Source organism: Neofelis nebulosa, chromosome 6 (assembly GCF_028018385.1).
Source record: "Neofelis nebulosa isolate mNeoNeb1 chromosome 6, mNeoNeb1.pri, whole genome shotgun sequence".
Lineage (NCBI taxonomy): Eukaryota > Metazoa > Chordata > Mammalia > Carnivora > Felidae > Neofelis > Neofelis nebulosa.
The window spans coordinates 142,481,825-142,504,851 of NC_080787.1; the positions used below are offsets into that span (position 1 = coordinate 142,481,825).

The 23,027-nt window shown below is 39.9% G+C and overlaps 1 protein-coding gene and 2 non-coding genes across 12 annotated transcripts in view; all 3 read right to left on the reverse strand.

Annotated features, from left to right (window-relative positions):
* IPCEF1 (interaction protein for cytohesin exchange factors 1) overlaps positions 1-23,027 on the reverse strand; it is a 180,556-nt gene that overhangs the window by 13,057 nt on the left and 144,472 nt on the right. For all 10 annotated transcript variants that reach the window (XM_058735729.1, XM_058735739.1, XM_058735734.1 and 7 more), the window contains one exon: positions 13,632-14,004. In XM_058735729.1, the coding sequence (XP_058591712.1) occupies positions 13,632-14,004 (373 nt within the window). The remainder of the gene's footprint in view (positions 1-13,631; positions 14,005-23,027) is intronic.
* Positions 7,579-7,681, reverse strand: LOC131515542 (U6 spliceosomal RNA). Its single transcript, XR_009263613.1, has one exon. It is a non-coding gene; the product is annotated as a U6 spliceosomal RNA (small nuclear RNA).
* On the reverse strand, positions 18,482-18,588 carry LOC131515570 (U6 spliceosomal RNA). The gene has a single exon (XR_009263638.1). It is a non-coding gene; the product is annotated as a U6 spliceosomal RNA (small nuclear RNA).

The following is a 23,027-nucleotide window of genomic DNA, read 5'->3' on the forward strand; positions in this document are numbered from 1 at the left end:
TCTGAGAGATGTACAGCATATCGCTAAATACTCAGGGGACAAACCTATGATCCAACCCCTCCCGTGACCCAGCTGGGAGCTCTGTCTTGTTTTTACTGCCACTAATGGCTGGTGCTTGGGTCTTCACGGGGCCGTAAGATGAACAGCCAATAATAAATGGAAGCAGATGATAAACAGGGTTCACAGGACAACTAAAGACACAACAGGTATAAGCACAACAAAATACAACTTACACCTGACCCCAGAGCACAGGTGAGTAGTGCTGGTGTGTTAATCCTGTGCCTCGAAGGGGCTACTGCATGAAGTAATGTTTAAAATCTCCCTTTCAGGGGCACCCGGGTGGCTCAGTCAGTTGAGCGCCCAACTTCACCTCAGGTCATGATCTGACGGTTCGTGGGTTCAAACCCCGCATCAGGGTCTCTGCTGTCAGCACAGAGCATGCTTCAGATCCTCTGTCCCCCTCTCTCCCTGACCTTCCCCTGCACGCTCTCTCTCAAAAATGAATAAACTTTAAAATAAATTCTCCCTTTCATGTTTTCATGTAAATACTTTTCTAAATTATAATTCCATATTAAGAGATATTAGATTATTTGTCTTATTTTAACCAGACTGTAGAAGGACCAAGGAAAAAGACTGCCGGCAAAGACCGCTGGTCTATCTCACATTGGAAGCAGAAGTCACCTTTATCATTTCTACATCCCTTATCTTTTGCAGCAAAATAAGTGAATTTTTTCTGACAGTCCAGTGTTCACGCAATTGCCAGCCTTCCCCTCAAGAGCTCAGTCCTTCTTACACAAAATAACAGAACTTCAACTCCCTTCACCACATACGGCACTTGACAGTCTATCTCATCCAGCTCACAAGGCTTTGCCAAGGAAGATGATAACTATTTTTATTTTATGGGGGGGGGAAAAATGGAGAGTCTCGAAAAACAGTAAGTGATCTTTCCAAAATGTAAATCAGCGATGGAATTAAGAACAGAAGTTCAATTCCACACTGTGCAGGCCCGTGAGTTTCTAGACCAGTCTTCTCAAACTTTAATAGGCAAACAATCACCCAGGGCTTCTGTTAAAATGCAGAATCTGACTCAGCCAGTCTAGCATGGCTTTGAGACTCTCAATTATTTTTTTTTTTTTTAATTTTTTTTCAACGTTTTTTGTTTATTTTTGGGACAGAGAGAGACCGAGCATGAACGGGGGAGGGGCAGAGAGAGAGAGGGAGACACAGAATCGGAAACAGGCTCCAGGCTCCGAGCCACCAGCCCAGAGCCCGACGCGGGGCTCGAACTCACGGACCGCGAGATCGTGACCTGGCTGAAGTCGGACGCTTAACCGACTGCGCCACCCAGGCGCCCCGAGACTCTCAATTATTAACAAGCTCTCAGGTGATGCTCAAACTGCTGGCCCATGGACTGTGCTCTGTGCAGCAAGGCGAGACTGTCACAAATTTGTCATGCAATCCCAGCTTCAACTCACTGGAAGAGAAAGGGACTAGAGTTACAGTTGAAAAGTAGGGACTCATCCAGAAAGCAGCTCACCTACTTTTTCTCCGGGACCCTTTACACCTGTTAGACTAGCTCAAAATGTCTCAGGGGATCCAACTAGCAACTCTCTCAACGGAGGTCCAAGTAATGCAGAGGTTTAAACTCTAGAAAGAAATAGGATTTTTTTTAAATAAGATCTTTCTTGGTGACATCAGCAGATGAGACAAAACAACATCTTAACTAATGGTTAGAAGTTTGCTCCTTTCCAAGATTATGCCAGATGAATGCGCTGCTCTCTCCCCATCCTCCCACTTTTCCCGGCCTATTGTCTGCCTCTGACAGGACAGGCAGGCTCCTGGAGGCCCAGAATTTGGCTGTCGAGAACACTGTATGCAGATTATCCCTTTAAATGCAGTATTTTCAACTTTGCCTCCCCCACTATCTTATTTTTGGTGTTTCCTTGTGCTTTCTAGAGTGTGGTTTTTATTTTTCTATTTGGAACATACGTGCTCAAGGAAATTCATATGCCATATTTCATATCAGAATTTGAAAGCAAGCCTGTTTGAGACTGAAAAAGTCTATATGATGTCTCAAGGAAGACAATGTTAGCTCCCCACCACGAAATGCCTGGAAAGGTTTACGTAGAAAACGGTATTCCCTGCTTCATGTGCTATGTTCCACTATGTTCCAAGTGTTTGAGCTAGGCCATGGAAGACACTTGTTACAAAGAGAGCAACTACATGCTTCTTTTGACATTATGTGTAGCTATTAAGACTGCAAATGTTATTTAACAGAACACCTATGGATGCGAACAGATTCAAAAACTCATAGGCTTCTTCTAATTAGTGATTCTGACAACTCTACATCATAGCAAAAGACTTAAAATAACACTGACAGACAAATTTGAATTATGTAACTAAGATACATCTGGATAACTCATTTTAACAGTAAGGACACTGCTAACCAAGAACATTACCACGGTATAATTTTGAGAGACAGACTGCCTATTTCCACAGCTGTTGCTGCTGGTGGAGACAGCCATCATGTATTGAGTTTTTAGTATGTAAAAGGCACTATATTACCTACTATACCAACATTATCTCATTAACTTTGTAAGGACCCTATGAAAAAAAAAAATTAGCCCTGATATGAAGGACTGTCAAGATATGAAAACTCTGACCAAAGCCACAAAGAGACAGACATAGGTTATGACCCCAAATCCGTAGCCTGAAACACTATGCTAGGCTAAATATATTTCATGAACTTCCTTTTGAATAAAGCCCAATGAAGAAAGATTTCAAATCAGGCAATATACAGTCAATGAGATGACAGCCATCTGGACCAGGCAGACCAAGGCTCAGATCCCTGGTCCCACTATTCTGTCTTCCAAGCGAAAAATCCCCACGCAGAGCCTCTGAGGTAGTAGCCAGGATTTAAACAGCTAACACTGTTCTCACAGGGCCACAGGGCGCCAGACCAGGAAATTCCTAAGCTGCTCAGCAATGTAGGAGACAGGCTGTATAATCAGATTCTCTGCTCAGGCATTTGAACTGAGCACCTGGGGATAATCCAGTTCCAATCAGGAGCCCGAAGCTGAATCATGGTTCTGGTGGTCTGGTTCTGTGTACAATAAAGAGAAAAGCATAGACATGGAGAAAAGAACATTGGAAGAAGGCGAGTTAGGAAAGAGGTGGTTAAAACAAAACAAAACAAAAACGATCGCAGGTGAGATAAATTTTTAAATAGAGAAATCAGACTGGGAAAGAGCATCCAAGTAGAAAACGGGTATTTTTACTTGTCCCCTTCAAAGCCTCTCACCTTTTCTTCTCTTGGGTATGTGATGTTTCTATTAAGTTAGGTGACTCAATACTCTTTTACCCTATTATTGTTTTTATTGAAAAGACAAACCTAGTCTACTGGGCGATCTTTAATGTTGTTCTTTTTTATTATTATAGCATCTTGTGGCAGTGATTTTTAGAAATAATCTTAAGATTGAGTCCATGTAGCTCTACATTCTTGAAACAAATATTCCATTTATTTCTGAAATGTACCTTCCAATCATAAGAGCACTCAGGATTAGGTGAAATACTTAAAGCAGACATCAAATTTTTGTATCTGCTCACATCCTAAGAAAACAAAACATATTGGCATGCACACAAAAAAGGCATTTCCTTGGGTTTTTTTTTCTTTTTTAAATATATTTGCAAGATAGAGGTTGAATGGGAAATAAAAGGGGAAAATAGCTGGAAATTGCCTAAAATCAAGGATATAAATCCAGTGTACCATAGGTAAATATGTCAACCTTGGCTCCAAAAACTGCAGAGTCCATCAACCATGTGGATCCATGATGGAGACAAGTGAGCACAAAATACAAAAATGGGAGGGTAGTGGGGCAAGATAAAAGAAGTTACCCTATTTTAATTTCACTAAGCAAAACTGAAGGTTTGGAGCAGATAAATGCTCTTACCTTTTTTAAGATGGAGCTCTCAAAAAAAAAAAAAAAAAAAGATGGAGCTCTCTTTTCTTTATCTCGATGATTACAGTCTAGCGTGATCTATAATTACTTGTGTAACATCCTTCTTTTGGCCTTAGAGGAAATCCAGTGTACATATTTAGAGTTATGTATTTAAATATGGAGTTAAATCCCTCCCAGCAAACATTTTCCCAGGAAATGATACCAATTCTAAAGAATTGCAATTACACTTAGTTATACAAGAGATGGAATGTGCTGGAAAACTTGTAACTCAACCTTCATTCCACTTTTTCCCTTCCACTTCTGATCCATTCATTTACCCAATTCATCAAATACTCTTTGAATGTTCACTCTGTGCTAAGGCAGTGCATTTTAGAGACTAGGGATAGACTAGGCAAGAATCTTTTATGAATTTTATATTCTTATATTTTATGTGCACAATATACCCCACATGTATAATTTTTTCTGACCCCCCCACCCCCCACCACTCCATTGCTACCAACTTAGACCAGACCACCATCATTTCACTGTTTACATATTTCAACAACTACATACTGGGTGTACTGCAGCTTCCTAATAGCCATTTTCCATATAATGAAGTAATCTTTTTAAAACATAAGCCACACCCATAACACTCCCTAGGCTCAGTTCCTCCAAAATCATCCCATTGCACTTAGAACAAAATCCAAACACCTTACAGGACCCACTAGTCGTCACATAAGCCAGTTGCTGTTGACTTCTCCAATCCCTTCCTATGCTTCCCCTGCTCACTCTGTTCCAGTCACACTGGATTTCTTTCTGTTTCTTGAACCACATAATTTATTCTATTGCTAGAGCCCTTGAATTTTATTTTCTCTCTGTCTGGGGCACTTTGCCAGAGAGGTTCCTTTGTCCCATTTGGCTTTCAGATCACCTCTTCAGGGAGGTCCTCCCCGACCAGTCATCTAAATCAAGGTCCTTCCTCCAACCCTATATACTCCTACTTTATTTCCTGAACAGAACTTATTCACCACCTGAAATTATCTTCTTATATTTACCTAATTATCTCCCTACCCTGCCATGATAGACACATTCACGAGATTGTAAATTCTACCCAAGAGGACTATTGTCTTTATTATAATTCACTAAAGTACTTCCAAAGGCCAATTGTGCCAGGAGGACAGTAGGTTCTCAATAAATATTTGTTAAGCATTATTTGGCCAAAATTTTCATTCTTGATCTCATTAGTATCCCCTTCACCTATCCTTCAATCAAATAAACACAATGAGCTAATTTTGAAATTGGATTCTTAAAAACTCAGTAAGTAAATTATACCTACTAAATTCCAAGTATCTAAATACGCCAAAAGTAAAAATATTTTTCAGCTAGTTAAGCAAAAAAAAGAGAGGACACAAGTCACCAACATCAGAAATGAAAAAGGAGGACATCACTATAGATCCCACTGGACACCAAACAGATAATGAAGAAATACTATGAACAACTCTATGTCCAGAAATTCGATAACCTAGGTGAAATGGACTAGTCCCCTGAAAGACACAATCTATCATAACTAACATGAGAAGAAATAGATAATATGAATAGACCTGTCTCTATTTTTAAAATTGATGGGGCTCCTGGGTGGCTTGGTCGGTTAAGCGTCCGACTTCAGCTCAGGTCACGATCTCACGGTCCGTGAGTTCGAGCCCCACGTCGGGCTCTGTGCTGACAGCTCAGAGCCTGGAGCCTGTTTCAGATTCTGTGTCTCCCTCTCTCTCTGCCCCTCCCCCATTCATGCTCTGTCTCTCTCTGTCTCAAAAATAAACGTTAAAAAAAATTTTTTTTTAATTGAAATAATAATAACCTTCTGAAACAGCACAGGCCCAGATGGATTCATTGGTGAATCTACCAAACATTTAAGGAACAAATTATACCAATTCTCTACAATTTCTTTCAGAAGATAGAAGCAAGCAGATGGAATACTTCCTGACTCATTCTGTGAGGCCAGATTTACTCTCATACCAAAACCAAATACATTATAAAAAAGAAGACTACAGACCAACATGCCTCATGAACATAAGATATAAAAGTCCTCAACAAAATATGAGCGAATTGAACCCAACAATGTATAAAAAGAATTATATAACACAATCAAATGGGATTTATCCCAGGTATGTGGGGCTAATTCAATACCCAAAAATTAATGTAATCCATCACATCAACAGATTAAAAGAGGGGAAAAAAATCACATGATCCTATCAACATATATTTAAAAAAAGCACTTCAAAAATCTATGACCCATTTATGATAAAAAAAAAAAACTCTCAGTAAAAAGGAAGTAAAATTTCTCAACTTGATATAGAAGATCTACAAAAAACCTACAGCTAACTTAACTTGAAGTTTTCCCACTAAGATCAGTAACAAGGCCAGGATTTCCCTTCTCACCACTCCTTTTCAACACTGTACTGAAAGTCCTAGCTAATGCAACACAAGGAAAGGAAATAAAAGATGTAAAGATTGGGATGGAAGAAATAAAACTTTGTTTGCAAATTATAGTACATGACATTCTGAAAAGGCAAAACTGAAGATAGTAAAAAAAATCGGTGACTGCCAATGAGGTAAGGAGAGTGAGGGGTGGATAGGTGGGATACAGAAGATTCTTGTAGCAGTGAAAATACTGTATATGATACCACAGTGATGGATACATGTCATTATACATTTGTCCAAACCCACAGAATGCACAACCAAGAGGGAACCCTAACATAAACTATGAACTTTGGCTGATAATGATGTGTCAATGTGGGCTCGTCAGATGTAACAATATCCTACTTTGGTGGAGGTAATGTTGATAATGGAGGAGACTATGCATGTGTAGGGATGGGGCCAGATGGGAAATCTCAGTATGTTCTGCTCAATTTTGGTTTGAACCTAAAATTGCTTTAAAAAAAGATATAAGTCTACTAAAAAAATATTTTTCAATCTTATACTTACTATAGCTTGTGTAGTTTGAGGAAGATAGAACCTTATTTGCTTTGGCTTTAATTAGGAAAGCATAACATTGTAAGGAGAAAAATTAGAAATTAACAACAGAAGGATAGTGCAGGAATAGATCTCAAAGGCTTAAGATATTATCCTGATGAAAAGGTCTGCCTGGAAAACTGACCTTCGATTTGCCCAAGCTGCAAATTCAGACACGTGCTGGTATCATCACAGTTTCTTGCTATTGCTAAGTAGAGAGAAATGTATTCAAGGGTCTCCAGGATAGCAAAAATGGGCTAGGAATATAATTATAAAGACAAAACATGAATCCGAGACCATGAGGTAAGAAGCATTTCAAAGAACTACCAAGGATTCTTCTCAGAGCAAATAGTGTATCTGCAGGTATATGTTCTCAAGAAGACGTGTAGATCAGGGGAAGTCATGTTCAGCACTGTGCAAACATATCCCTAAGAAAGATTGCCACGGCCATTGTCATTAAGAAACCTACCATCTTTTTCTATAAAGACCATGGTTCCTCAAATTATGTCACTGACCTTTTGTCACTGATCTTTTGTGAATCCCATCCAGACAGCCAAAAACATATTCACTTTGAAATTTTCAAAAATATTTTGTGTGTGCGTAAGTTTTTATTTTAATTCTGGTCAACAAAAATATGGAACGTTTCATGAATTTATGCGCCATCCCTGTGCAGGGATCATACTAATCTTCTCTGTATTGTTCCAAGTTTAGTACACGTGCTGCTGAAGCACTCACTCTGAATTTTAAAAGCACTCTGCTAAAAATATGTTTGGTTGCAGAAGAAATTAAGTTAAATTACTCTTAAAATGGACTGTTTGCAAATAGCCAACAGTGAAAGTACTACATTATACAAACCGCATGGTCTAGTCAAAGAGGTACTCAGGACCTGCATATATTTACTAGGAAGAAAGATGTGAAAGTGAACCAACTAGGCAGTTAAGGAGCTAGCAAAGGTCAAACAAAATAATTCTAAAGAAAATTAAAAGAAAACTCGTAAAGATAAAGCAGAATTTAATTAACTGGGTAATAAAAATAATATGCAATCAATAATGCCACAGACTTTTTTAAAGTAATAGAGCAAATAAACTTCAGGAAAATTCCGATCACACAAGTAACAAAAAGAAACGAAGCATAACTATTAGAGAGGACCAGCTAAAGTGGTCATCACATAAAGATAGGATAATTTATCTAGAAACAAAACAACTTCCAACTGTAAGGTAGGGAGACTAGTATAAGACAAACATGTAATTAAAAACCTTTTATTTCCACAACAGCAATAATAATTATTTTAAAAATGGAATAAAAGGGGGCGCCTGGGTGGCGCAGTCGGTTAAGCGTCCGACTTCAGCCAGGTCACGATCTCGCGGTCCGTGAGTTCGAGCCCCGCGTCAGGCTCTGGGCTGATGGCTCGGAGCCTGGAGCCTGTTTCCGATTCTGTGTCTCCCTCTCTCTCTGCCCCTCCCCCGTTCATGCTCTGTCTCTCTCTGTCCCAAAAATAAATAAAAAACGTTGAAAAAAAAAATTTTTTTAATAAAAAAAAAATGGAATAAAAGGATTCCATTCACAAATGCAAGAAAAATTATAAAAGGTCTAAGAACAAACTCAGTAAGATATATGCTAGACTTATAAGAAAAACCCTGTACTTAAAATCATAAAATGACCTGAATGGAGAAATATACCATGTTCATAGATGAAATGCCTCGATGATTTAAAGATAGCAAATTAATCTAAAAAGTTCAAGAAAATTTTAATCAAAATCCAAATGTGATTTTTTAAATTAAACTTGAAAATTAAATCCAAAAGTTTACCTGGAAGATCATGCAAAGGAGAGTAATGTTCTACGGAATAATAAAGCATGCCATAAAGGGAGAATCTAACTCCTCTACCATCAAAGCAGAAGATAAAACGTCAGTAAAAGACTAGAGAGCTGCAGAAATAAGCCTAGAGAGAGAGAGAGACATAGATTCATGATTTATCCTATCGTAAATATTTATCCCTATTTTGGGATCACTTCTCAAATTACAGTTCAAAAAATGGGATCCCTGGGAAATCCAGGGACCGAATTAAGTAATGGAGATACAAAGAACAAGCGCTCTTCACCTTGACAGGCGTACTATAGAAACCCTTTAGTTTCTCCTTTGCTTCCCATTTCCACTGCCACCCCAGCTACTCTAAAAGTTTCCCCACTCTTCCAATTTCCTGTGTCCCCTTATGTTTCTACCCCACATTCTAAAGTAGACATAATTTTTCTAAAGTATTGTTTTCATTATATGAGTACGCTGACCAGAAACAATTATCCACGATCTACTGAAATTAACGACCAGCCCAGCATTCAACATCATCCAAATTTCTTTTCCATCCCTCTTTCTTATGCCCCCCCCCCCGTGTGCAGACCCTCCCACCTGGATCACAGATTACTTAGATGTGACCTTCTCTATTTTGAACGCCTGCTCTCCTTTAAATCCCTCGAGTACCTTCTACCTCTCTGTGGCACTTACTTTGCTTTCTTTTGTTAAATAAGTCTTATTCCTCCCACTCTCCCATCAGATGTTAAAATTTTTAGGCCAGAAGTTTTATCTTCTTCATCTGTGTCTTCCTGGTAGGACACGGTCATGAGTACATGTTAGGTAGTCAAAAAAAGAAGGCTAAATTGAATGGACTTCAGTATCCAACGCTTTTTTAATTATCCTCTTGCTTCCTAAAGAGACATGCCACATCATTTCTACAGCAACATCTGAAGTAGCTAACTAAAATAATGTAGCATCCATCCTGTCTGCACTCAGATTGTGTAAAAATTTTGGTAATGTTTACTAACTCTTAAAATCTGGTTCATTTATGTCCCATTCTTGAGATGTCATGCATGCTCTAGTATGCCTGTCTCTTCACTAAAAATTCTTTTACGTCAACATGATGCCCAGATTGATTCTGACCGGCCTTTTACTTGACCATTTATTTACATAAATTGAGCGTTAGTCTTATTAGTGGTTATTCAGCTTTTCAGCATCCAGGGTGTGGTCACTCCATACCCTTTAATGTAAGCATACATAAAATCGTCTCCACACTGTCAGCATAAAGTAAATAGAGACATACATGTGAGTCATTATCACAGAGGCATAAGTAACAGGCCAAGTAACGTCTCACAAAAGAAGGAAACGATACAGTGTAAAACCAAGCTGAGAGGACTATTCCACTGACCCCATCACCTCTTTTCCCACTGTGCTTTGTGGAAAGACTCTGTGAGGAATCTGGATAGCTCTGGAACTCTGGAACTCCCAATGCAGAAAGGCAGTAGGATGCAATTAACACCCTGCATTTTTTTATTAGCTCACACCACAGGGAAGAGATGTCTAAAAAGCCACTTAAATTCAGTATAAAATTCTAGCGACCACAATTGTAATTGCATAACTGCAAAATATTTCTCTCATTGTCAAAATAAAAAGAAGGCTGCAATGCACGCTGTCTGCTTGTTTCAGGATGCAGTAACCTATAAGAATCTTTTCTAGGATACAAGCCTCATTCTCCAGCAAATGCATCTTGAGACTGCGACTTAATCTAAAATCCTAACTCCTGTTTTGGACTGTGTTGACATTCCAATCCCTGTCATAAAAACACCCTGAACAATATTTCAGACACAGCAACTTCAGGGCTTTTCCTTTTTTAATTGGCAGCTAAAAAGAATAATTTTTAGAAGCCACAGAAGTGAAAAGCTACCTTATTCTCCAACACACGTTAAAAAAAAAAAAAAGCATAATATGCAGACTGATTACTCAACAGCAAATCATCACAAACGCAAAAAAAGACCTGGTCTCTGTTTCCATAGCGATGACTTTATGTGGTTTAACTCTTCTGGGAATTTAACCAAATCCCCAGCAGCAGGGGAAGATCATCAGCAAAAATTTTGTAACATATGGCAACTGCCAACACATCGGTGAGGGAAAAATACTTATTTTCTCCTCCTTTCTACTGAGAGGAATACCTTCATGTCAAGCAGCCTGAGGAAGCACAGAGATATTGTCAGTCAATCTGCACTTAACTCAAAATTTAAAAATTCCAGGTTTCTTCTTCCTTAGACTAAAAGAGACATTGGTCCCCAGCCAGCTCTGCACCCCCTGCACTCCCAGAATGACGTGGACAAGAGCTGCACACATCTTCTCATGACTCACAGGTTATTCGTCCTAAAGAAAAACTTAATCCGCAGGGTCATCTCTTAGCAAAGAATGCAAATGGAATTTTATTCTCTATTTTGCTTTTAAAGCCATCCTCATTTGGGGGTGGTGTGTGTGTGTGTGTGTGTGTGTGTGTGTGTAAGAGACAGAGAGAGACAGAGCACGCGTGCACGTGTGCATACATGACAGGTTTTAGTTCTACGCATGGCCCCATGAGTAAAGTAAGAGTTTTCACCTAGAAAATAACAGATGTGCTACTTTGCATGATTTTCTTTAGTTCAAGCAGCCTTGTATCTGGAAGCCTCTTCCAAGTATCAAGTTAGAGACCATCCAGTTCAAGATACTTAAATCCTCTCTTCAGCATATCTTTGTAAGAAGAAAAATTGTGATCAATAGGTGATATGCAATTAAAACCCAATGAAAATGGTTGTCTCAGAATGAGGAAAAACCTCCAACGACAAGGAATGCACTACTTTCCAAGAAACCCATTCAATCTTGAACTGTTTTCAACATAAAAAAGCAGCTTATTTTTTTATTTTTTTTTAGAGAGGGGGGCACACGTGCATGCAAGCTGGGTTGGGGCTGGGGAGGAAGAGGAGCAGAGAGAGAGAGACAGAGACAGAGACAGAGAGAGAGAGAGAATCTTAAGCAGGTTCCACACTCTGCACGGAGCCCCACGCGGGCTTGATCCCATGACTCTGGATCATGATCTGAGCTAAAATCAAGACTCTCAACCAACTGAGTCACCCAGGTGCCCCAACTAAAAAGAAGTTTCTTACGCTCCATTTCAAACTACCTCCTTTTTACTTGCACCACTAGCCGCACAAACTGCATCGGTTTTTACTTCCAAGGAGACAGAGATTACGCCCAACATTTCTTCTACACAACAGCACCTCTGAAACCAGAGGCCAGCTTGTGTCTACTGGTTTCCATTCTTCAGAGTTCACTTGTGACTCCCCCTATACTCCTCATTGTTGTTTCCATTCTCCTCCTTGTCTCACTTCTTTCGCCTATAGACATAAGTTATTTCACCAATTACTTCGTTCACTCCACTTCTTTAAATGTAAAGTAGATCACAGGCCTAAAATTAGGGGTATTAAGCAAAAAATGCCATGAGTAGCCAGGCAGGTAACTCAACTGCGTGAAGTATCTTTGGATAAGGCCACAGGGAGTGGTGACAACCATGGTGACTTGCCGAGTGGAGTCCCCAGCCTGAGCGATCCAATTCGTATTTTTCCAAATACTGTGTACACATACACACACACACAACTGGGCCTGCAGTTGTGATACTTGGCTCAAATTACCCTGACACCAAACGTTAAATTAATAGGGTATTATCTGGAGATTTGAGGACTGAAAGAAACTTTCCCTGATCAGGCTAGGGAAGAGGCGAGAGCAGCCATCTGTGTTTTCGGGCCACTCTAGAAATGTTATCCTGAGAATTTCACTGGTCCACTTTTTCTCACTAGTACACTGAAAAAAATACAAACCAAGCTCAACATTCTCTCATTGCTCAGTATCTTTTGATCAGGTAAGCTTGTTTTATACCTGAATAAATAAATAAGGTACAGACTATCCAAAAAGATGCATCATGATTGAAAACAAACAAACAAAAAGCTTGTCTGAACAAAAGATAAAGACCAATTATCACAGAGTATTAAGGAAGTTCACATTATAGGGACGCCTGGGTGGCTCAGTCAGTTAAGCATCTGACTTCAGCTCAGGTCATGATCTCACGGTTTGTGAGTTCAAGGCCCACGTCGGGCTCTGTGCTGAGCGTTCAGAACCTGGAACCTGCTTCAGATTCTGTGTCTCCCTCCCTCTCTGCCCCTCCCCTGCTTGCATTCTGTATCTCTCTCTCTCAAAAATAAAATAACCATTAAAAAATTTTTTAAAAAAAGAAAGTTCGCATTATTAATTTCTATACTCCATTAACTCTTTCCTTTGCTAAGACTTAAATTATTTTATTTCAAAAGCATAAACTGTGCTCACCTTTGTGTTTGAAAGTTCTAGTGCTGCCTTCCAAAGTGCATGAAAGTTGTCTGTCTTCCTTTCAACCACACGGGCACCTTCAGAAGCCAACCAGCAAGGACCCAGACCTTGACTGTGGTCATGGTCCAGGGAAGGTGGCTCTCCATTTGTTTGGAGCCACAAAGACAATGTTATAAGTATCAATTTACAAAATCCTGATCTAATCACCACAGGCTCCAGAGCATAGGACGTGGGACCAAAAAGGAGTCAAGGGTTTCCTCAGATTGGTGGGAAATCGCATGTCTCATACCTGTAAGCATTTGGCCAGTAACACTTACAGTGGGCGATTAATGGCCTTGAAGCTGGAATCTTCCACATACACTCCTTTTCAGAAGTAACCCCTGCGCTTAGCCCCACCTGACTGTTTAACTATTGAAGTATCATTCATGCCTTTAAATGTTCTTTTTACAAATTAACCTTCGAGTTCCACATCTATACACAAATATTCACTCTCTAGAGAAGAGTAACCAACTTCTTGGTTTACCTCTGTCCGCCATCTTTGATCCAGTGGGCTTGTCTGGGACAGTAAGATGGTCCAGGTTGCTACTCAATGAAGAAGTGTCATCACTAGACAAAGAGTTCAAAAATTCACTTTCCGATGTGGCACAGCTGTTTTCCGGGGCTTTGCGACTGTTTGCCTCTGACGGTGCAGGTGAGTGAACATTCACGGCAAGTGTTATAGACTGTCCCTCATCGTCAGCAGCAGCAGAACTATTAACTATGTCGATCCAGGACTGTCTTTCTCTAGATAAGGAGGAGGCCAAACTGCTGTGTGTCTTTTCTGTATTTTCCAAGGAAGGGGAAGAACGTGACGTGTCGCTCAGTTTGGGTGAAGACGAAGATGCCTGCTGTGTAGCCTGTTTCACAAATAAAACCAAAAGTGAATAAAATAAATCATGATTCAACCAGCACTCTCTACTCTCCATTCTCAGTGAAGGTACCCCAGTGTGTCAAAAACAAATTATTAGTAACAAATCATTTTAAAAAACCATTCACACGTTTTGGGTTTTGGTTTTTGGTTTTTTTTCATTTGTCTTACCAACTATGATTCAGAATAAAAGCTTTTTTGTTCTTGTATTTAAAACCCCCCTTTCTGATACAGGAGTGCTGATGCATAGGGGCACATGTACCCCAATGTTTATAGCGGCACTTTCAACAATAGCCAAACTACAGAAAGAGCCTAAATGTCCATCAACTGATGAATGGATAAAGGAATTGTGGTTTATATACACAATGGAATACTACGTGGCAATGAGAAAGAATGAGATATGGCCTTTTGTAGCAACGTGGATGGAACTGGAGAGCGTGATGCTAAGTGAAATAAGTCATACAGAGAAAGACAGATACCATATGTTTTCACTCTTATGTGGATCCTGAGAAACTTACCAGAAGACCATGGGGAGGGGACGGAAAAAAAAAAAAAAGAGGTTAGAGAGGGAGGGAGCCAAACCATAAGAGACTCTTAAAAACTGAGAATAAACTAAGGGTTGATGGGGGGTGGGAGGGAGGGGAAAGTGGGTGATGGGTATTGAGGAGGGCACCTATTGGGATGAGCACTTGGTGTTGTATGGAAACCAATCTGATAATAAATTTCATATTAATAAAAAAATAAAAATAAACCCCCCCTTTTTTATTCAAACAGCTGAAGACACCACATTTAACTTTATATCTCGGTGATACAGAAATAGCTGCGATGACCTTGCACAAGACATTCATTCTCAGACTTCATGTGAGGATTATTAGTACAATCCCTTTTTGTTCTGTTTGAGTTAAGTTTGCTGTAAGGGAAAAATTACAATTTTTAAGCTTCCTCATTATTTAATTTGAAGACTCTTTAACAGATCACAGCAAAGTTCATTATGAAACTGTTACAAAGACTTGATAAAATACACTGACAGATAATTCATCTGTTTCTATTCTGTATTTCCATTAGTTGCCAAAAGGAGTGGGGTTAAGATTAATTTTTTTTAATTTTTTTTTTAATCTTGATTTATTTTTGAGAGACAGACAGCGTGTGAGCAGGGAGGAGCAGAGAGAGAGAGGGAGATACAGAATCTGAAGCAGGCTCCGGGCTCTGAGCTGTCAGCACAGAGCCTGACATGGGGCTTGAACTCACAAACTGTGAGATCATGACCTGAGCCGAAGTTGGACGCTTAACCAACTGAGCCACCCAGGCGCCCCAAGATTAAATTTAAATTTAAATTCCATTCTACTACTTATGGATCTATAGCCCATGTTTAACTAACATGCTGGGGGTTCAGTTGTATGCTGTAATGTCTTCTTAAAGAAGATATTAAAAAAACTAAACTAGTCTAAAAAAAGAATCGAAAGAAAAATGTATGATATTTATATCCATGTGACAAGAACCAAGAACCATGATGCCATTTTCCAAAACCGACTTGTAGAACTTTGAATTCTCTGTTTTAGGATCTGAAAGATCTCCATAACACAATTTACCCTATCTTCAATGCTCCCTAGAAATGTAAAAAGCCTCTTTGGGGAATTCTTTGAAATACTGAAGGATATTTTGAGCAAAGAGTAGATTGTAATCTATCACTGTATTCTCACTGATTGAGCAAAAAAGTCTTGACAAAGGTAATTAAGAAAAAGAATTCAGAGAAAGAAAAGTTTCAGCAAAAGCAGACACCAGACAGGAAGCAAAATACTGAGTGAAGACCATGGATGCAGACAAAGTACATATATTTAAGCCCTCCAATATCATGGAGAATCACATTCTTTAGTACATGCCCAGCAACCACTCATAACTACATAGATGAAATCAAGTTAACTCACTAGCTCTTTAATAATTTAAAACCTTTAATAAACTTTCACCAAAAAAGACAAGAATCCATTTGCAAGCTCTTCATTCATTAAAAAGAAACCAAACACTGTACCTAGACTATGAGAAGTGGGTTGATGATATAGGATCTTCTGAAAGCAGTTCCTAACACACAATGCAAGAGTGAATAACATTCTTTGGCAAAATACTCATCCGTCCACGGAGAAAACATCAACGCAGCATCGCCAATGACTGCGTTGGAAAGGACTCCATTTATTCTGAGATTTTACCCTTGATTCATTTTGATGGTAAAATATAGGCCTTCCTTTTTGGAAAATGGTGATGGTAGATATTACTTTTGTCTTTTTTAAGTTTTTTTAATGTCCTACATACTAAATAAAGATCTGGCAACCATATGTTGTTCCTTCATTTTTAATTTTATTGGTCAATAAAATCCAAAAATCTAGACAACAGAGACAACAGTGCCCTATGGGTCACCCTGTATCTCCAATGGCAGATGAGACAGAAAAGGCATCTTATAGTTCAGTTTTATTATGTCATCCTGTGGGATACTATGTCAATCTCAAGCATTCAAAAGTCCAAAGAAGTGGTAGGAAAAAAAAATTGCTAGTGAGAAGAAGCCAGAGAACAAACTAGGATTTTCTCCCCCAAATCTCAGAATCATTGCAACTAACTCAGAATGGTTGATTTTGTTCCCAACCAGGATGTCCCCAAGAACATATTGGGGACATTTTGCAGATTCTAAACTCTGTGTTCTGATGGGAACAGCCAGTGTTTACCCAACGTGTGCCCACTTTGCTGAATACTAGACATACGTTGTCAAACAATCGATAGATCCACTTTTTAGTAGCATGACATTAAAATAGCCACTTGAGATACTAACCACGTACATCTTATTAACAATGTATTTGCACAGACATAAAACTTTCCATTCAAGAATGTGTCAGTGAGTTGGGGAATCGGTTGCCTTAAATCACGGAGACGATTTAACAACTAAGAGATCAAAGATTTGCAATTCACTAAATAAAACCTTAGTTATCTAGAGGACAGAGTGCACACTGCCACCCCCCAAGCTGTCCGAATAAATGCCAAGACTGGCTTACTCATTAGAATGAGCTACAAAATACATATTAACAAAAATACCATTCAGGCCTAGTCCTGACACGTTCCCCTATTGTGAGCTATTTTAGTAAAACTTGGCTTTGGTGGAGTCAGCCTCCTTTTCTGAAAAGAGAGCATGTGCAAGCTTTTCCTGTTGCCCTTGCTGATACTACTGTAATTTGATTATAGCAAATGGGCTGTTTAAGCAAAAGCCTGCACACATCACTGCTGTGGCACTTTCCACAAACTTTTTTGGACCTCAAGGAAAGGTCCTTGAGGACCAAGGAAAGACATGTTCATTGAGCATCAGAAACTTTGGGGAAGTATATGCCTTTTTGAGGTACGACTCCCAACACACACAACTCAAACGCTTTCAATCCACTGTCTTTGCTCTTGCTCCGCGTAACAACTACAAAATTGATTTTTAAAGGGAGGAAAGAGTGAGCAAGGGGAAAAAAGGAAGAACAAGAGAGAAGGGAAAAGAAAACGAGAAAAAAAAAACGATGTGTATCAGGTCAGAACGAGTTTTTATCAGAAGAGCGATGAACAAAATATGAATCAACGTGAACCTGGAATGCTGTGACAGAGGAAGGAACATGAAAATGTACTTTATAAGTAGATACTGTGGTGCTACATCACGCTTCAGTATTTCTACCATTCTGTAGGAACCAAAAGCCACAAGTCAAACAGAGAACATTTAGCTCAGTGCCTTCTATGAGCCATCCATGTACTATACTCCTAAAACTTCTCACAGCAAATCAGATGAAGGTAGAAAGAAACGACAGTCCCTCCTCTTCACCCCACCCCTGTGTGATGAACACGAGCCCATCCTTCAGTATCAGTTCAAGGACTGGCTCCACATCCTTCGGTGGCCTCAGGGCAAGATGGCTACCTCTGCCTGGTGCTCCCGGGCTTACTTCTGTCGCACCAGGCGGAAGTCAGTTTATTTGTCAGCTCATACCGTAATCGCCGATTGACTCGTTCATCTCTTTTTTGGTGAGCTACTTGAGAATAGGCTGTTTTGTAGTTATTTTTGCATCTCTGTGTTTTACATCTATACCCGACCTACAGTTGCTAACGAATTAATACCATTACAAAGTGGTCTAGAAGAAAAACAGCCCAGAACAGTTCAGTCTCTTTCTGAGGAGCACCCTGACATTCTCTGCAGACTTGCTACAAAGCATTTACCTTAATCCCAGGATCTATGGTGACTGTTACTGACTGCACTGCAAACACCCCCACAAGATGTTCTCATAATCTTAAACAAAATTATTGTGTTATCTATTAGAAGTTAATAATTGCATGGTGGTTCACCCATTTCAGAACATTTGGGTTTTAAATATTTTACTTTTTCATGAGAAAATTAAAGACATTTTAAAAATCTAAGTTTTAATGAAGAGACTATATATAACTAAATTAAAAAGTCAATACTGCTTTTTCTCATATTCTTCACAAATTCGCGCATCATCCTTGCACAGGGGCCATGCTAATCTTCTCCGTACCATTCCTATTTTATGATATGTGCTGCCGAAGCCAGCACACTTTTTCCCATTTTCTGTAGATTATTTTTATTTAAATTCCAGTTAGTTAACATACATCGTAATATCAGCTTCAGGTGTAGAATTCAGTGATTCAATACTTACATAGTTTTATTTATCAAAGAAGCTTAGTTTAAATGCTCATCAGCTCTACAATATTTTTCTTTGAATTGTTTAAAAACACAAGTTTGACATAGGGAAAAATAGTCTGAGACAGCCACCAAAAGCCTGTAATTAGGAAGACGTGAGTCAGCCTATAAATTTTAAGCAACATTAGTCGAAGTATATTTAAAAAAAAAAAAGAAAGAAAATACAGCAATTACTTAGGACTAAACATAATAAAATCAAGTGAGAAAAAAAAAAGAATGTATACAGGGTTTCTTTTCTTTTATTGGCCACATGAATAAAAACAGATCAGTCAATTGCTGCTAAACCCTAGGAAGTATTGTTTGTATTTCTACTGTATCCTAGCAGGAAGCATTTCTCTGAAAGCTCAAAGACTTTGCAGAGCACACCCCCCTCCATCCTCCGGCCTCCTGCATGACCTTGGGCCATGAGGTGACAGAGGACCTGTTCCTCACTCCAATCCCTGCCATCCAAGTGACCTTGCAGAGGACACTTTATCTCTACGTCCTATTCCTTTGACTTCCTCCTCCCACCATTACCCACCCCCCTCTCTATCCCAGGCCATCTTCCAAACAATTAAGAGTGTTTCTCAAACATAAAACAGATCACAATATTCCCCTGCTGAGAATCCTCTAAGAACTGCCCATCACAAGTAGAAAAATAGCCACAGTCTTCATTATGGCTGAGAAGGCCTATGTGGACTCCCTATCTACCCCACCCCCCAGCTACATCTCCTTCCACCTCCCCGTCCAGTCCCATCAAGTTTCTTTCTATCCCTTGAGAACAGGTGCCTTCTGCCTGAGAGGCCCTCTCTGTGGACTTCTGGTTGGCTGCTTCCTTCTCACCATTTTGGTGTCAGTTCAAACATCAGCAGGCTCTTCCCTGATTGTCACAGGCAAAGCAATGCCCTCCCAACTTGACTCCGGTCACTGCCTAACACATCACCCCATTTTAGCTTCTTCATAGTATTTATCGTTACTCAAGACTATCTGTCTGAATCACAAGTTTATTGTGCCTCTTCCTCAACTTAGAACTTAAGATGCTCTGGGGAAAAGATACAGTCTAGTTCAATCCAGCATTCCCTTATCTACAACAGTACCTCGTACATGGTCGACACACACACAAAAATGCATTAGCTGCCTGCCTGCCTGACTCAGATTCATCACAAGGAGCACATGGGATACCAGGAAAGGATATTCTTTTTTTTTTTTTTTTTTTTTTTTTTTTTTTTAAATTTTTTTTTTTTTTTCAACGTTTTTAATTTTTTATTTTTGGGACAGAGAGAGACAGAGCATGAACGGGGGAGGGGCAGAGAGAGAGGGAGACACAGAATCGGAAACAGGCTCCAGGCTCCGAGCCATCAGCCCAGAGCCTGACGCGGGGCTCGAACTCACGGACCACGAGATCGTGACCTGGCTGAAGTCGGACGCTTAACCGACTGCGCCACCCAGGCGCCCCAAGGATATTCTTAATAAAAGGTGAACTTCAGCTTGCAAAGGCTACCTGTGACAGGTCTATTTATTTCTCTTCGGCTTCCTCATTTGTTAAATGCAGAATGTGAAAGTCTAATGAAACCATCCTCCTCAAAGCCACGTGAAAGTGCTAGAGACGTGTAAAGTAGGGACGTTCTAATTCACATGGGGAAATACCTGTAGAGTAACAAATCTGCAGAGAACACGGATGAAGTTACAATCATCCACTTGCCCATTTATCGGTCCAATAAAAAAATATTTATTTCATTTCAAATATGTGTTATGAAAAAAGGTGCCTCTTCCCTCCAAAAAAAAAAAAAAAAGCACTAGGAACATAAAGAGTTCAGAAGAGGGCAAGATTAACCTGACTTAAAGGGCCAGGGAAGCTTTACTGAGGGAAGTCATATCTGAATGGGAGAAAGTGGAATAGGGTGGAAGAAACAGTTCCCACAAGCAGAGAAAGTTTATCAATACGGCGCAAGAGCAGGAAAGTCTGGAAAGTTCTGGGGAGACAGCGGGCAGTTTACTGGGCTGCTGACACAGGAGGAATCAGCAACAAGACTGGAATGGCAGCCTGAGGTAAACCCAAGGGCCTTAAATGCCATGCCAACAAGTGGAGAATTAATTTGATAAGCCATGAAGAGCCACTGGAAGGTCCTGTGCAGGTGAATCAAGACCATCAGAACCTCGCTTTGGGAAGACTAACTTGGAAGTGGTTTTTAAGAGGAGGGGGACATTAGAGACAAGGAAGAAAAATAGCCCGCTATCTCTATGACTCGGGCAGGAGCTACTCCAGGCCCCAACGAGGGCAGCAGCCTTGGGAATGTAAGGCGTCAGGGGCAGCCCCATGCCTTGTGAGGGACTGCCAGAGGAGGTGCCTGAATTAGACTGCTGAAGCAGAGATGCAAACGCTAACTTCAGAAGTCTTGAAGTCAGTTAAATGGTCAACCAGAGAGCTTGCGGTAACTGTATCTTCAGGAGAGAGGACGACTTTTCTTTCTACCTTTACCTGGCTTGTTTTTGAAGTCACTGATAACTTTTCATACAACGATCTCACTTGCAAGCATTTCTATTATTTTATAGAGTACATGCAGCGAAAGATCAAGTGACGTTTTGTAAACAACTGTGCGAGTTTCATCCTACCAAGATTAAGTGTGAGTTTCTAAAACTGACTTAACCCCTCTCAGTGTCTAATCTTTGACTTCTTCCTCTGCCACTGACCAAGAAGCCGCAGTTTACAGGGTTTGTTTTTACTCACTGCTTCTTTGGTTTGCTTTAGATTTTTTTTCTCATCATTTGGAGCAAAAGGAAGTGTACTTCGAAAAAGCATCAAATGTGAGGACCCTCATGTTAAAATGATCTGCAGGAGCTGTTTGAAGCTGTTTGAAGTTGAAGATAAACATTTATCCTCTCCGTTTGTCCGCCTATCTGATCCACCTATTGGGTGGTCTGCCAAGTTCAAAATCCACCCATTCCATTTTTCAATTATGCCATGACCTGCATCCCCACCGTCTCTCACACTACACCACTGCAACCCTCCCTTTTCTTTGCTTCTATCCTACTCCCTGCCTCCCAGAGTCTCCCCCCACATAGTAGCCCGAGTGGTCCTTTCAAGATGGAAACTGATCACGTCACTCCTCTGCTCAAAACTCCCAAAGGCTCCCTAAGTAACCCAAAGCATCAAAGTCCTTAACTGGCCCTCGGGCCCTGCATGGTACGGCCACCACTACCCTCCAACCTTACTTCCTGCTATTCTTACCTTGGCTCACCCTGCTCCAGGGACACTGACTTCCATGCGCTGCCACCTATGCACCAAGGAGATCTTTGCTTGGAAGACCCCTTCCCCGAACACCTAGCTGCCTCTCACACCACGTTTCTGTGGTTTTGCTCAAACCTCAGCTCTCACTCAGGCCTATCCTGGCTGTTCCAGTCACAACAGAGCCCAACTTCCAGCACTCTTATCTCCCCTCATCCACCATGCTCCACTCCTACTGACACAGCAGATAATTTACTTATTATGTTCACTATTTATTAGCAGTTTCTCTCAACTGAAAGTTTGACTCCATGAAGAAATAAATCATTGTCTTTTTTATTCACTCATGTCCCAAGTATTTAGAACAGTGACTCTCAACAAAATTTGTTAAATGAATGAATAAGCATATGAGCATAGGTTAGGTTACCAATGCTTTTAAAAATTAAACTTAGAGGAAAAATATGTATAACAAAGTTTTAATGATGGTTAAGCTCTTAAGTCACTTTGTAACTTACAACCTTATTGAGTTTAAAAAGTGAATGAAGTCAATTCCTTTTCTGCCCTTTTGTGGGTTTCAAGGAATCATAAATCTCAAGGAATCGTGGAGACTGATTTCTACAAAGCATCTTCCTAAATGCAATCTACAGAGTCCCATCTATTTTCAGTTTTTTTAGTAAGCTTATCAAAAGGTCCCCATTTCTCATTTCTCTGGATGGATGCCTATCCATCCCGTGAAGTCTTCTCAAGGAGAAGCAACAGAAACAGAAACCTCTTGTTCACTCAGGGACAATCCCGAAGTGTTCTTTACTGTCTTGTGGAATGTGGTCCCACCCATTAGAAGCACAGGTCCAAATTGGTCTGGTGCTGAAATCTTACTGTTTGCAGCAAGCAATTAGAATTATTGGACACTGAATTAAAATTTTAATTCAAGAGTCTAATTTGGGGAGATAATTTTCCAGGAAAGTATTATTTTACACTTTTGAGTCATCATTCCAAAATGAAAGTTCATTACCCAAAATATTTTTTTTAAAGCAAGAACTTAGAGAAAAAAGGTTTTTCCACCGTGGCTTATATAACGCAGTCATGGCTA